The sequence below is a fragment of the Heterocephalus glaber genome, unplaced genomic scaffold, assembly GCF_053883595.1.
Source record: "Heterocephalus glaber isolate CG9 unplaced genomic scaffold, H.glaber_assembly_v1.0 deba00001532, whole genome shotgun sequence".
NCBI lineage: Eukaryota > Metazoa > Chordata > Mammalia > Rodentia > Bathyergidae > Heterocephalus > Heterocephalus glaber.
In genome coordinates this window covers 3,555,845-3,569,374 of record NW_028258330.1, presented here as the reverse complement: position 1 = coordinate 3,569,374, position 13,530 = coordinate 3,555,845, and the positions used below count along the sequence as shown (strand labels likewise).

At 53.3% G+C, this 13,530-nt stretch overlaps 3 protein-coding genes across 12 annotated transcripts in view; 2 read left to right on the top strand and 1 right to left on the bottom strand.

Annotated features, from left to right (window-relative positions):
- Cfap61 (cilia and flagella associated protein 61) overlaps positions 1-4,058 on the top strand; it is a 274,915-nt gene extending 270,857 nt beyond the window's left edge. For all 3 annotated transcript variants that reach the window (XM_087189031.1, XM_004841158.3, XM_087189032.1), the window contains one exon: positions 3,676-4,058. In XM_087189031.1, coding sequence (XP_087045157.1) covers positions 3,676-3,876 — 201 coding nt within the window. In that variant the 3' untranslated portion in view covers positions 3,877-4,058. The remainder of the gene's footprint in view (positions 1-3,675) is intronic.
- Ralgapa2 (Ral GTPase activating protein catalytic subunit alpha 2) overlaps positions 1-13,530 on the bottom strand; it is a 364,983-nt gene that overhangs the window by 42,821 nt on the left and 308,632 nt on the right. The gene's annotated exons all lie outside the window — the stretch shown is intronic.
- On the top strand, positions 10,445-13,255 carry Insm1 (INSM transcriptional repressor 1). The gene has a single exon (XM_004840899.4). It carries the CDS (start codon positions 10,660-10,662, stop codon positions 12,154-12,156), a length of 1,497 nt encoding a protein of 498 aa, XP_004840956.1. The 5' UTR covers positions 10,445-10,659; the 3' UTR covers positions 12,157-13,255.

The window sequence follows — 13,530 nt, the reverse complement described above, 5'->3', positions numbered from 1 at the left end:
GGCAATAATATTTTAGATATGAAACTAAAAGCACAAGCAACAAAAAGAAAAATAAAGAAATGGATCTACATCAAAGCTTCTACACAGCAAAGGGAACAGACAACCTGCATATTGGAGGAAAATATTTGCAAATCACACAGTTGATAAGGGGCTAATAGCCAAACCAAGTAAGGAGCTCAACTCAATAACAAAAAAACAAAAACTGTGATTTAAAAGAGGCAAAGACCTGGATAAACATTTATCAAAAAAAGACATACAAATTGGGTGTGGGGGCACACACACACCTGTAACTCTGGCTTCTTGGGAGTCTGAGGCAGGAGGATTATGAGGCCAGCTTGGGCAATGTACTGAGACCTTGTCTCAAAAAAAAAGTGCCCATTGGTAGAAATCCAGGTTAAATATCCAGTACCAGGGGAAAAAAAGAGATATACAAATGGCTAGTGGGTGTAATGAAGAAAGGATCTGTATCACTACTCATCAGGAAATGAAAACTAAAGTCACAATGAGCTATGACTGCACATCTGTTAGCATGACTGTTATCAAGAAGAAAAGAGATAGTAAGTGCAGGCAAGGATGGTGGGAAGAGGGGCTGGAACACCATGGAGGGAATGTAAATTAGGCCAATATGGAAGACAGTATGAAAGTTAGAAATAGAGCTACCCTGAGCAAACCCACTCCTGGGTAAATATGCAAAGGATTGACGTTGGTATGAGAAAGAGACCTCTGCACTCCTGTATTTATTAGTACCCAAGATATGGAAATTAAGTGTCCATCTGTGGGCAACTGGACAAAGGAAATGTGGTATATACAGTGGAATACTATTCAGCCCTGAAAATGAAGGAAAGTTTACTTTGGGCAATGACAACATGGATGGCCCCTTAGGTCAGGTTTTAGGAGAGAAGCCAGGCTATGCCTGATCTCACTTGCATAGAATGTGAAAAGTAAAACTTGCAGAAAAGGAGGGTGGAAAGGTGGTTACCAGAGGATTTGGTGACAAATGGGAAGGTGCAGATGTGCCAAGGGGACAGAGCCTCAGTTAGAGGAAGAAGGGGTGGTGAACACAATTGGTAACAGTGCGCGGTATGTTTCACAGCTGCTGAGAGGTGGGTTCCAAACGTTCTTACCACAAAGAAGCAGTGTGTGGCTGATGGACATGCTAATTACTTGACTCAGTCATTTCACAGTGTGACCTAGGCATGGTGGTACATGTCTGTAATCCCAGAACTCTGGGAGGCTGAGGCAGGAAGATCGCAAATTCAAGCACAGCCTGGGCCACTTAGGGAATTACTGAGACCTGTCTCAAAAGTACAACTCAGGGCTGGGGAGGTAACCTAGTGCAAAGGCCCTAGGGTTCAATCTCTAGTACCACAAAAATATGAATAACGATAATAATAACCTTACAATGTAGACATGTATCCTAACCTCATATTGTACCCCATAGGAATACAGTTTTATTCATCAATTAAAAATAACTAGGGCCGGGGATTTAGCTCAGTGGTTCCACTGCCTGCCTCGCAAGCTAAGGACCGGAGTTCAATCCCTGGTACTAAAAAAAAACCCATAAACTAAAAATAACTAAATGTAAAAAGGACTAAAATTAAGTAAAGCACTTTCAGGAGATTATTTTAAAAAACATAAAAAAAACTTTACCCGAAGTGAAAGAAGCCAGACACAGAGAGCATGGGTGCGTGAGGTGCTGAGAAGGAGGTGGCCGCCTCCGGGGAGGGTCTCACTGGGAGGGACAAGGGCACAGAAGTCCTTCCTCACCCAGAGCAGCATTTGTCTAATGATCGGAAAAGCTCCACCTCGAGCTCCTCTAGTACTGTGCTCCCCAGATCCCAACAGCTGCTTACAAGGGTGGCCCGAATCTCCCTGCTTCCAGTGAGGTCCTTGTTTTTGTGTCAAGCTGTACAATTCTCCAGGAAAACCAAGGCGGGCCTGGGCAGCATGCCCAGGGCTCAGTGTCTGTGCACAGTGGCTGTCCTCCTTCCTCCCATTGCCTGGGGGGGTGGCGTCAGAGCTCTGAGCACTACCTCGCCCTGCTTAACCAGGTGATGACAGCAAGCCCCGCCTGCAGCCTGCATCTTCTTCTCCATCTATGTGTTCTCACCATTAAGTCAACAAGTTAGTGATCCCAAAGCATCTTCAAGTATCCACTTTTTTTTTCTCCTTGAAATAAAAAGAATTCTTGGGAGTTGAAATAAATAGAGCATCAGAGTGCGGGTGACTCTTCGTGGAGAGCAGTGTCTTACCGTGTGCAGGGCCTGTGCAGCTCGGACTGGTGGTGTTGTTTTATAAAAACTGTGGAGCAGATCCAGCAGGAAGTTACCTGCAGAATCTGAGTGGTGTGCAGGTGTTCACTGGGCAGTTTCTGTGTCTGTCTTTGAAACTTTTAAGATAAAATGTTGGAAAAACCTCTATTATAGATTGCAAAGGATCTGATTCTCAACTTCAAATAGCTTTATTCTCTCGAACCCTCTCTTTAAAGATTTCAATGAAATTTGACTTTACTAAGAATCAAAGTTTTTAAGTCCTCTTAGGGATTATAACTAAGTAAAGGAACCCAGCTAAGAGTTTTCAAGCACAAATGTTTAACCACCCCCTCCCCCGCCCCCTTTTTTTGGTACTGGGGAATTGAGTCTAGGGCCTTTGTATTGAGCTATACCCCCCAGCCCCCCCTTTTTTTTTACTTTGAGACAGGGTCTTGCTAGGTTGCTAAGTTGCCCAGGTTGGGCTCAAACTTCTGATCCTTTTGACCCAGGCTGCTGGAGTGCTAGGATTATAGGCATGTGCCACCCCACCTGGCTTCCTTTCTTATTTTTCTTTCTTCTTGGTTTTTGTTGTTGTTGTTGTTGTTGTTTTGGTACCGGGGATCAAACTCAGGAACTTGTGCTTTCGAGGCAGGCACGGTGCCACTGAGCTAAATCCCCCAACCTGATTCCTTTCTTATTTTTAAAGCAAGCATCATCTGCAAATATTTATTATCTGAAAATAAATAAGAGCTTAAAATGATCATCCTTGGTGAACAAGGGGACACTGCACTGAGTGATAGAAACCAGGCACATAGGGACAAGCACTCCATAACTTTACTCATCTGCGGTCCCTAGAGTACTCAGATTCCTACAGGAAGTGGAAAGGTGGTCGTGAGGCTGGAAGGGAGCACACAACAGACAGCAATCATTTAACAGGCACACAGTTTTGTTTTAGGAAGGTGAACTGTTCTGGAGATGGATCATGCAGCGGTTGTACACCAGTGTGAAAGTATTTATTTATGCCACTGAATAGTACATTTAAAATCTTAAAATGATAAAATTTTGTTGCAACTAAAAATGTCTACAGCTTGACACAGTGGCACACGCCTGTCATCCCAGCTACTCAGGAGGCCGAGGCAGGAGGATCATAAATCCGAGTCCAGCTTGGGCAATCTGTGCGATCCTGTCTCAGAATGAAAAGATCTGGGGATGTAGCTCAGTAGAAGCAGCTGGCCTACCATGTGGGAGTGATCGCTTGCCTAGCTTGATCCTAAGTACCAACTCCCCCACCCCAAATCTAAAATGCTAGGGAAAAAGTACCATTTGTAGCAGCTGAGTACCATCTTTATTTTAGAAAAACTCCTGTTTATTGTGGCGCTGAGCACAGGTGATTTCTGTACTTGGCTCTTGCTGTATTTTGCAGGAGGAAGGCCTGCCTTCCATAGAACAGCTGGTGCGCCAGATAGAAGATGAGGAAGTCAACCTCAAGGAAGAGCCCAGGAATTACCTCAGGAGAGTATTCGAGGACACCATCTACCGGCCCCTGGTGGAGAAGAGCATCCTTGACTACCTGCACTACAACCGCTACCACCTGCCCATGTATGCGTGGCCCGGCATCATCTAGACCTGGCCTGGCCCCAGCAAGCATCTATTGACCCCCCCCCCCCGTCCCGCCCCGTCAATCCTCAGGCTTGTAGTTTCCGTTTATCCCAGTAGGTGGCGCATGGCCATACATCACTATCCTGCAGGGGCGGAGAGACCTTTACAAACGCCTGAGCAGAATAATCCATTTTAGCAAATAAAAGAAGATCATACTTATTTTTACCATGGGTGTGATTCTGTGTAAGTCTGTGGAATGGTCTGCTGCCGATCTTTTAGTTCTTAGCATGTTTAACCGGCAATACTTGTGCGTGATTAAAAAAAAATTCATGTATCCAGAAGGGAAAATTAGTAAACAGATGATGAGAAATTAAATATGTAGCCTCACATTAGACTGACTAATTGGGCAGGAAAGCTTGCATGACCTTTCAAAATAAGGAGGCTGTGAGCACATTCTTTGTATTTTTAATTCATATTCTCTGTCATGAGCATAAAGCCACAGAAAAACTGGAAGATCCAGCCATCCAGACACGGGTTTTAGATTACAAAATGGTAGTGGGAAATTAACCTAGCTCATCTTTGAGCCTGAGCAGTGTTGCTTCACTGGGGGGAAAGGGGTCCCCTGGTACCTGTCAATGATAATGTGGATCAGAAACCCACTCTTACAAATAAAGTAAATTAATTGCCCACGGGGAAGCACGTGAGTTCAGGAACTAGTTCAGATCACACAAAAGACTGTTTTCACTTGTTTGAGTCTCTTTTAGTACATAGTGTGACAATTTTTTGACTAACAGCAGGGCTTTGAGTTTTCGTGAACAAAATCCCAGTTTGTGTTGATATTTTGTATGTATGTTAACATCTAGCAAAAACTGGCACACTTACAAGGATCACCTGGTTATTATTAGGAAAAGTCATAGTTGGTCTTCCATGCATTATCCAACTTCCTGCCACAAACTGCTTAATTACTTGGAATTTCCATGTTGCTTGATACTTCTGGAAAGCAAAACTATTCCAGAACACTGGACTCTGATTTTTCCTAGGCAGGCAAAAGCAAGCCACAAATGCCACTAATTCCTTCACACGTATGTTTTACCCAAATGCACGGGCATTTAGGGGGAGGGCCCTCCACTGCCATATGGTGCAGGGTGTCCCCTGGATGGGAAACCATCTCTCCTGGCCCCTCCTCCTGTCAGAGCCAACACACAGGCAGCCATATTTCAGAGATGGTGAGTGAGCCTGCTCCTGCTCGGGGAGGCCTTTCTGTCCTTTCCCTGAGAGGACCTGGGTCAAACTCATCAGCAAATGAGAGAGTTGCTGTGACAGGCCCTGGGACTGGGCTGAAGATTAACAGAACAGAACAGTAGAGGATCAACACGTAAGACTTCTGTGACCAAGAATTACCATGATAAAGCCTCCAGTCACATAAAAGTGGCCCTGAATGACAATGTCAGCCTTAATACCAAGGCATGCATGAATTTGATAACAACCACTTTTCCCTTCCCTGCCTTTTAAGATGCTTCCTTGGGTGCCATAAGCATCAGGGCACATTTGAAGACACCCCAAACATACGTTAGCCTAGAAAGGGGGCTGGAAGCCATTACTTTAATCTGTGTCCCATTCTTAGGAAGAGATTCCCTGAATCTAGGAAGATTAGCACATATGCTAAATTATTTCCTGAATCTAAGGATTTTAGCATATATGTGCTGACCTCAGAGTTTCATCGCTGCAGAACAGGTTTCCTAAGAATATGAATTCAGAAGTCATTGGGCACTGCTTGGAATTGGCTATCTTAAGAGGTTTCAGAGAATAAAGTTAATGACAGCCTGGCAAGCAAAGGGGCTTCAAAGAGCCTGATCTTTGGACTTCTTCATGTTGAGGCAGCGAACACTTGAAATCTCCATCTATAGTGGCATGTGGTGATGAGCTGAAGACATCTTGGGCTCACCACCTGATCCTGGAATCCTGCAGTTTCAAGTAAAGAACATTGCCAAGAAAACAGCCAAGTTAATTTTTCAAAGTTTTATTCCCCCAAATCACATGCCATAGCCCTGCCTGGCCAATGCCCCTGAAGATCTCCTGACAGATGTCAGGTTTTAATAAAGTGTAGCTGCCTTCTTTCCAGAAATGGCTCATTATGGTTTTAGTATACCCAAATATCACAGAGAGGAAGGCAAAGAAAAATGAGAGATAAAGTGAGGGAGGGAAGGAAACACTGCCAGTCAATATTTAGGAGAGACAGAGAGAAACAGACACAGAGAGAAAAAGAGACAAACTGCGGTGAGCCAGCGTCAGCTAAGACTCAGGCAGAGGGGCTGGAAAGCCGCCTTCGGAGAGCTGTTGATTGTTTTCTGGTTGAGAAGTGACGATGAGGCCGGGATAAAAAGTAAGCAAGCGCGGGCCGGCGCAGAGCCGGCAGCTGTATGCTAATGCTCGCAGAAACCAAGCCTCCGAGTCCCCCATTAAAGCAGGAGGCCACACATCACTGAACAAATAGGCTCTCTCTAGACAAATAAAATAACACACGTTGGCCGGTGGGGAGGGGGAGAGCGTGGGGAAAGAGGAGAAAAAGAGAGAAGGGAGAGAAGGGAGAGAAGGGAGAGAAGGGAGAGAAGGGAGAGAAGGGAAGAGCTGGAGAGGAGACGGGGGAGAGAAGGAGAGCGCAGGGCTGGGAGAGGCCGGCGAAACGGGACGGAGAGGAGAGGGAGAAGGAGGGAGCAGGACAAGGCTGGAGGGGAGACCGTAGCCGGAGGAGCCGAGGGACCGGGGAGGAGGAGGAAGAGGTGGAGGGTGGGAAGAGAGGCCTGGGGAGAAGCCAGGGAAGAGAAAGGCGGGTGATGGAGGAGAGGACAGACGGGATGGGAGCCAGGATGGCTCCTAAGGGAGAGCGAGGCCCTGGGAGGACGAACACCCGGCCCAGGCGAGAAGTGCGCCCGTGGCCCCAGAAGGTCCTGGGCCGGGCCTGGTCGGTCTGGGCTGCACTTTTTGAGGCGAGGCCCGGAAAGCAGACCCCTCTGCAGCCCACGTTCAGAGCCGTCCGGGCCATGCTGTCCGGCTTGGTCACCGGAGCTGTTCCCCGCGGGGCCGGGCCCTCGATCCCCTCCCTCCAGAGGGACAGTCCCCACCCAGGCAAAAACAAACAGCCCTAAGGGCCCTTCAAGGAGCGCGCACCGCCGGCGTCGCGCGGGGGATAAAGAGGCACAGCACCCCGCCGGCCCCGCGCATAATGGGCAAATGGGCGCGCAGCAGATTGCCAGGGGCACTTGATACTCGGGCGACAACTCAAGCGGGTCCCTCCCGCCCGGGGACGGGCAGCCTCTCGGACTCGCCCTTGTTCGCTCTCTTTCATGCACTCTTCTTTTGTGTGGAATTATTTGAACGGAGGTTCCGAGGCAGCTTTATGCTAATGCGCCAGACAAAGGCCAGGCCCGGGGCGGGGGGCCCGGAGTGCCCGGGCGGGGCGGCCGGTCTGCGCGTGTCTCTCGCGTGCCCCGGGACGCACCAGCCCCTCATTCCTGCAAACACAAAGCAGCTCCCGCTCTGCCCCTCTCGGTCTTGGTCGCAGGCCTGGGACGGTGACGCGTTGAGTGTCGCAGGGTCGATGCTCTCGGGGACCGAGGGCCGTGGTTGGGGGCTTTTCTTAAACCAGGAGAGGGGTCTGCAGCAGAAGGGCACAGCGGGTGGGGGCGCCAAAGACTCCCCACTGGCATCTCCAAATGGCACTGTCCGCTTCTCAGCCCCGGAGTCCCCGGTGGCAGCACTTTCTTGAAAGTCTCTGCAGTCTCCGCTTGGATTTCGAGCTGCTATGATCACAGCGGCCCCCGCGCGAGCCCCAACGGCAGCCGCGCACACCCGGGACCCCCTCCAGTTCCACAGCCGTCCGAGCAAGAACCGCAGCGTGGGCTGCAAGGGCCAGACGCTTAGAGGGCCCAGACTGTCTCCGAAGCACTGGCCAGGGACCTGCAGGGAGGGAGGGGCGCCTGGGACCCGGAGAGGGACACTTGGCTCCCTGATGTGGATTCTCCTACTCACCGGTTCAGTGAAGCCCCTCGGTGGGGGCAAATCAGTGCTCAGGTTTCCCCCAGCCAGACTCTTCGCGACCCTACGGAGTCACAGTGCGAAAGCAGGCCGCGTGGGCACAGGGTAGTGGCACTCCGCTCTTCCAGGAGCGGACAGACACCGCGACCCGCTGTCGCCCGCGGCGCGCGGGGGCTGAGAAGCCCACGCAGAAGGCCGTGGACATCCGCGGCCCGGAGCCGCGAGCTTGGCATGAAGGTCGCTGAGGTGAGGTGAGAGCTGCCGTGCTCCCCCTCCACCCTGGGTCCTGAAATTACTTCCCAGTTCTTATACCTTTCAAGAGTTTCCATTTATTTTTACAGCACCGGCACTCGTCTGAAAGCAGAGTTCGTTTCTGCTGGCCAGACTAGAACAAGAAACGGATACACTGAATCGCAGTACTATCTCAACAGCATTGCATAGATTTCCTTGGTTATCCCGGTTAGAATTCCCTCGGGCAGGGATTTTGCTTTTGTTATTTTGGTGGTGGTGGTGTGCGGGCCTCCCACCCCCTTGCAATTAGAGAAGTTGCTACATTTTACAGATTCATTAAGCAACTAACTCCCTGTTAGCTGTTGAATGAGAGGAGGGTTACTAGGAAGACCAGGTACCAGCGAGTTAGTCGGTGACGGAAGGACGGGCCCCCACTCTGTCCTATTATCCCACAACCCAGATGGGATGCATGATTAGAAAATAAAATTGGCCGACGCTGTCTCGGAATCTCTTTCCCACTTCTAATTTCATCAGCAACATTAATCAGCGCTCCAAAGGGTGAGGAAGTAACATCAGTTACTTTCAGAATGAACACATTATACATTTAGACAAATTTATTTTAAAACTTCTTCCTGTAGGACTAGAATTCATCAGACTTTTTAAAACAAGGATGAGACTTTTCAAAATATATCTCATTACGTGTTTCTTCTCTTTCCAGGGTGCGGAATTAAAAACAATCACAAATACTGAATCATCAAACATCTTTCTTCCTGGTGAACCACTTGCTTAACTAACCCTAACAACTGTCCCCAGCGCAATTTATGACTCAAGTGGATTCTGTTGGGAAAAAAAAAATGCTTAATTTCCACGCCAGGGTATTTTCAGAGGGAAACCCCAAAACAATTAAATACCTTCAGTGGAATTAAGTAAAAGCAAAACTGAGCAAAACTCCATCTGGATGTGCAGAGCTTCACAGAAAAACGCGTTTCCTTCTTTCAATAAAGTGACATTTTGCTCAGAACATAAGACATTTTATGTGGGTTTACTACTTGTTCCCCAGTGATGGACGCTGGGGGCCACTAGGCACTCTGGGGGTGGGCCTTGTCCCCTCAGACTGTCTTTTGTGTTTCCCGGGTGCTGGGCAGGAGGGGGGACGCAGGCGGCCAGGTCTGGGTCCTCGCAGGCGGCGCCGGGGGCGGGGGTCCTTGCTGTGGTCTTTTCCTGGTGGCACGGGGAAGGCTCGTCCCCGGATGGCCACAGCCTGCCTCGGAGGACAGATTGCCCCCCTCCCCCCGGCCGGCAGCACGCGTCTCTTTTGCGTCCAGATTGGCCGCGACCGGCGCTCAATAGCAGGAGGTTAATTTCCTTCACAAAGGTGAAGGGGGCACGGCTCCGGGGGGGCCCCCCGCGCCCAGACAGGCGGCCCCTTTATTCCACGAGCCTTGATTAGAGCCCTTGATTTAGCATCTGATGTCAACCGGCAGACAAAATGCCCGCTCGGAATGAAAATGCATGAGCCGCGCCGCCGGGAGGGCGGAAGCTGGCTTCGAGGGGGCGCAGGGCACCCGGGCCTATGCGGCGGGGACGGGCCGGACCTGGATGGCAGGAGGGGGGGGGGGGGCGGGACTCTGCAAGGACGCCAGTCCCCGGCCTCCGGGGTTGCAAAAAAAAAAAAAAGAGAGAGAGAGAGATAAAGTTTAGAAAAATATAAATTCTTTTTAAAGCCCAGTGCAAGCAGCACAGGGCCAAGCGATCTTCGAACTCGGAGAGGCCACTCGGCCTGGGCTCAGTGCAAACGCAGCCCTCGCCGCTACAGGGGCGGACCGGATCCCGGCGTGTCCCGGGCCGTCCGGGAGACCGCGCGACTCCCTCCTCTTTCTCCTTCCCCCGCCCCCCACCGGCGTGCATCCCACCCCCACCCCGAGGCTGCGCTCGAGCCTTCCTGACATTTTGGGGGCCGTTCTCCTCCTTTGTTGCTATTTCGCTCGAGACCTGCGGGGAGTCCCCGCCCGGGAGGGGGCGCGCATTGTCGCGCTGATGGACGGGCCCATTTGGCCGCGCCGCGCCCCCCGGAGGAGCCACACAAAGCCGCGGCACGTGCGCCCCGCCATGGAGGCGCAGCCAGGCGGGAAGGGAGGCGGGGCCGGGCGTGTGCCGGGGCGGCAGCGGCGGCGCCGGGCAGGGCGGGAGGGGCGCCGGGCCCCGCGCCCTCAGGTACATCTGCCGCACCTACGCGACCCCGCGCCGCCCCCGCCGCCGCCTGCGGCCCTCCCACCCCGTGCCCCGGAGCTGCGACCGCGCTGATTGGCTGGGGGGACGCGGGAGGGGAGAACAATGGCCCCCTCCCCCCGTTAAAAGAGCGAGGCACCGGGGCCCGGGCCCAGGACGCGCGTGCGGGGCGCAGAGCCGGGCCGGGTCAAGCTTCCTTCGCCGGCGCCACGCGAGTCCGCAGCCGCCGCGCCCGCGCCATGGGCCGGGGACTCTGAGGGGGGCCGGGCGGCGGAGGAGGGACCGAGCGGCCGCGCCCTCGCGCCGCGCCACCATGCCCCGCGGCTTCCTGGTGAAGCGCAGCAAGAAGTCCACGCCCGTGTCCTACCGCGTCCGCGGTGGCGAGGACGGCGACGGCGCGCCACTGCTGTCGCCGGGCTGTGGGGGCGCCCACGCCGAGCCCCCTGCGCCCAGCCCCGGGCCCCCGCCGCCGCCGCCGCCCGCCGAGCGCGCTCATGCAGTGCTCGCCGCCGCGCTCGCCTGCGCGCCTCCACTGCCGGGCCCGCGGGCCGCGCACTTCGGCAACCCCGAGGCCGCGCACCCCGCGCCGCTCTACAGCCCCACGCGGCCCGTGAGCCGCGAGCACGAGAGGCACCGCTTCTTCGAGCGCAGCTTCAACCTGGGCTCGCCAGTGTCGGCCGAGTCCTTCCCCACGCCCGCCGCGCTACTCGGAGGCGCCGGGGCCGGCGGTGCGGGCACGGGCGCAGGCGCGGGAGGCACCTGCGGCGGCGACGCGCTGCTCTTCGCGCCCGCCGAGCTCAAGATGGGCACGGCGTTCTCGGCGGGCACCGATGCCGCCCGGGGTCCCCCGCCGCCCCCCGCCGCCGCGCTGCGCCCCCCGGGCAAGCGGCCCGCTCCCCATTCCGAGCCGCCAGCTAAAGCCGCCAAGGCCTCGAGTGCCAAGAAGCCCAAGGCCATCCGCAAGCTGCACTTCGAGGACGAGGTGACCACGTCGCCAGTGCTGGGGCTGAAGATCAAGGAGGGCCCGGTGGAGGCGCCACGGGGCCGCGTGGGGGGCGCAGCGCGGCCACTGGGCGAGTTCATTTGCCAGCTGTGCAAGGAGGAGTACGCCGACCCGTTCGCGCTGGCGCAGCACAAGTGCTCGCGCATCGTACGCGTGGAGTACCGCTGCCCCGAGTGTGCCAAGGTCTTCAGCTGCCCGGCCAACCTGGCCTCACACCGCCGCTGGCACAAGCCGCGGCCTGCGCCTGCCGCCCCCCGCGCGCCCGAGCCCGAAGCCGCCGCCAGAGCCGAGGCTCGGGAGGCCGCCGGTGGCAGCGACCGGGACACGCCGAGCCCCGGTGGTGTGTCTGAGTCGGGCTCCGAGGACGGGCTCTATGAGTGCCACCACTGCGCCAAGAAGTTCCGCCGCCAGGCCTATCTGCGCAAGCACCTGCTGGCGCACCACCAGGCGCTGCAGGCCAAGGGCGCGCCGCCCGCAACCGCCGCCGAGGACCTACTGGCCTTGTATTCAGGGCCCGACGACAAGGCGCCCCAGGACCCGGCTGGCGACGGCGAGGCTGCCGCCGTGCTCGGCCTGAGCGCGTCCGCCGAGTGCCACCTGTGCCCGGTGTGTGGGGAGACGTTCCCCAGCAAGGGCGCCCAGGAGCGCCACCTGCGCCTGCTGCACGCCGCCCAGGTGTTCCCCTGCAAGTACTGCCCAGCCACCTTCTACAGCTCGCCTGGCCTCACGCGGCACATCAACAAGTGCCACCCGTCAGAGAACAGACAGGTGATCCTCCTGCAGGTGCCCGTGCGCCCCGCCTGCTAGGGCGCAGCCGCACCCAGGCGCCCAGAACTGTGCCTTCGCTTGGAGACCCGCACAGAGAGCGCGCCCGGGCGCCCCACCCCCGGGTGAAAGTGTCGTCCCCTCTTCTCTCGGTGTGGACTGATGGTAACCCCGGTCCTCTCGTGGTGACTCCTCCTGGACCCCCGTCTTGCATTGTGTTCCCCCTTCGTGGCGCCGCAGGAGTCCACCTCTTTCTCTCCGAGGGAGGAAAGCTGTACGCGTGTGTCTCGTGGTTGGACGCTTCCCCTCGCCGCAGGACGAAGCGGTTTTTCTTGCTAGTATTCGCTGTGTTCATGGTCTAGAAATGCGGTTTGCTTTCGCCTACGCCTACCAATCTCCGCTCTCTGTGTAGCGTACGGGTTGTTTTGGGTGAATCTTGAGGAATAAATGCCTTTATATTTCACAGGCTGTAAATCGAACTTCCCCCACGATTAGCTTTATTATGGCTTGTGAACTGCTGGAGTCTGGCTTTACCTTTTTGTATGTGAACAAATCAAATTGCTTAAAAAGAGTTTTCTTTAGTATAGCCACAAATGCCTTGAACTGTTGTCTGTCTGGGACGTTTTGGGAGGGAGGGAAGGGAATTTTCACAAGATGCTGTAGTAACTGCCTCACCGTCTCACATAAGGCTTTTTGGTTTGATCACCTTTACTGAGGTAGGACTATATGAGTTCCCTCTAAATGTATATTTTGATTTATGAGTAATTGTTATTTATTCTTTATTTATTTATATTAATTATGAAGATGAAATTATTTGATTACAGTTTTTTGACGAGCTCTTCCTCCCTGCCACTCTTGACATTTCACTGTGCATTTTAGAAGAGAGCCTTTTTTTTCTAAAGGGGTCTGCTAAAAGTTTTAACTTTTATACCTTTCTGAGGGAATTACAGACAACCTACCATTTTATTCTGCTTGGAGGGCCCCCGAGGCCCATGTACAACTGACAGCTCTTACTTTTAAATGCAATCTCTTTTCTACATACATTATTTTCTTAATTGTTAGCTATTTATAGAAAGCTTCAATAGAACTGTTTCAACTGTATAAATATTTACTATTCAAATAAAATATTTTCAAACTCAAAGTGTAGTGGGCTTATTTATACATCCCATGGTCCCAGCAGGGATTGAAAAGAGAGGTTCTGAGCATTTCTTAAAAACCATCTTTAGGTTTTGTTAGGAAAAAGATCTCCATCATCACTAAAGTTGTGGATTTTCAGAGTCAAACTTGAACTTCTGGCTTCTGCCCTCTGTGGTTGGATGGTTCTGTGTGCAACCTAGTGTGATTTTGTGCCTTAGAAATGTGCTGGACAGGGTTGGGGGTTATAAAGATCCAGAGAAGTCTTGTTAAGGCACCACA

Excerpts from the sequence above, each read along its gene's own strand:
- Insm1 (XM_004840899.4), top strand. The coding sequence starts at position 10,660 with ATGCCCCGCGGCTTCCTGGTGAAGCGCAGCAAGAAGTCCACGCCCGTG.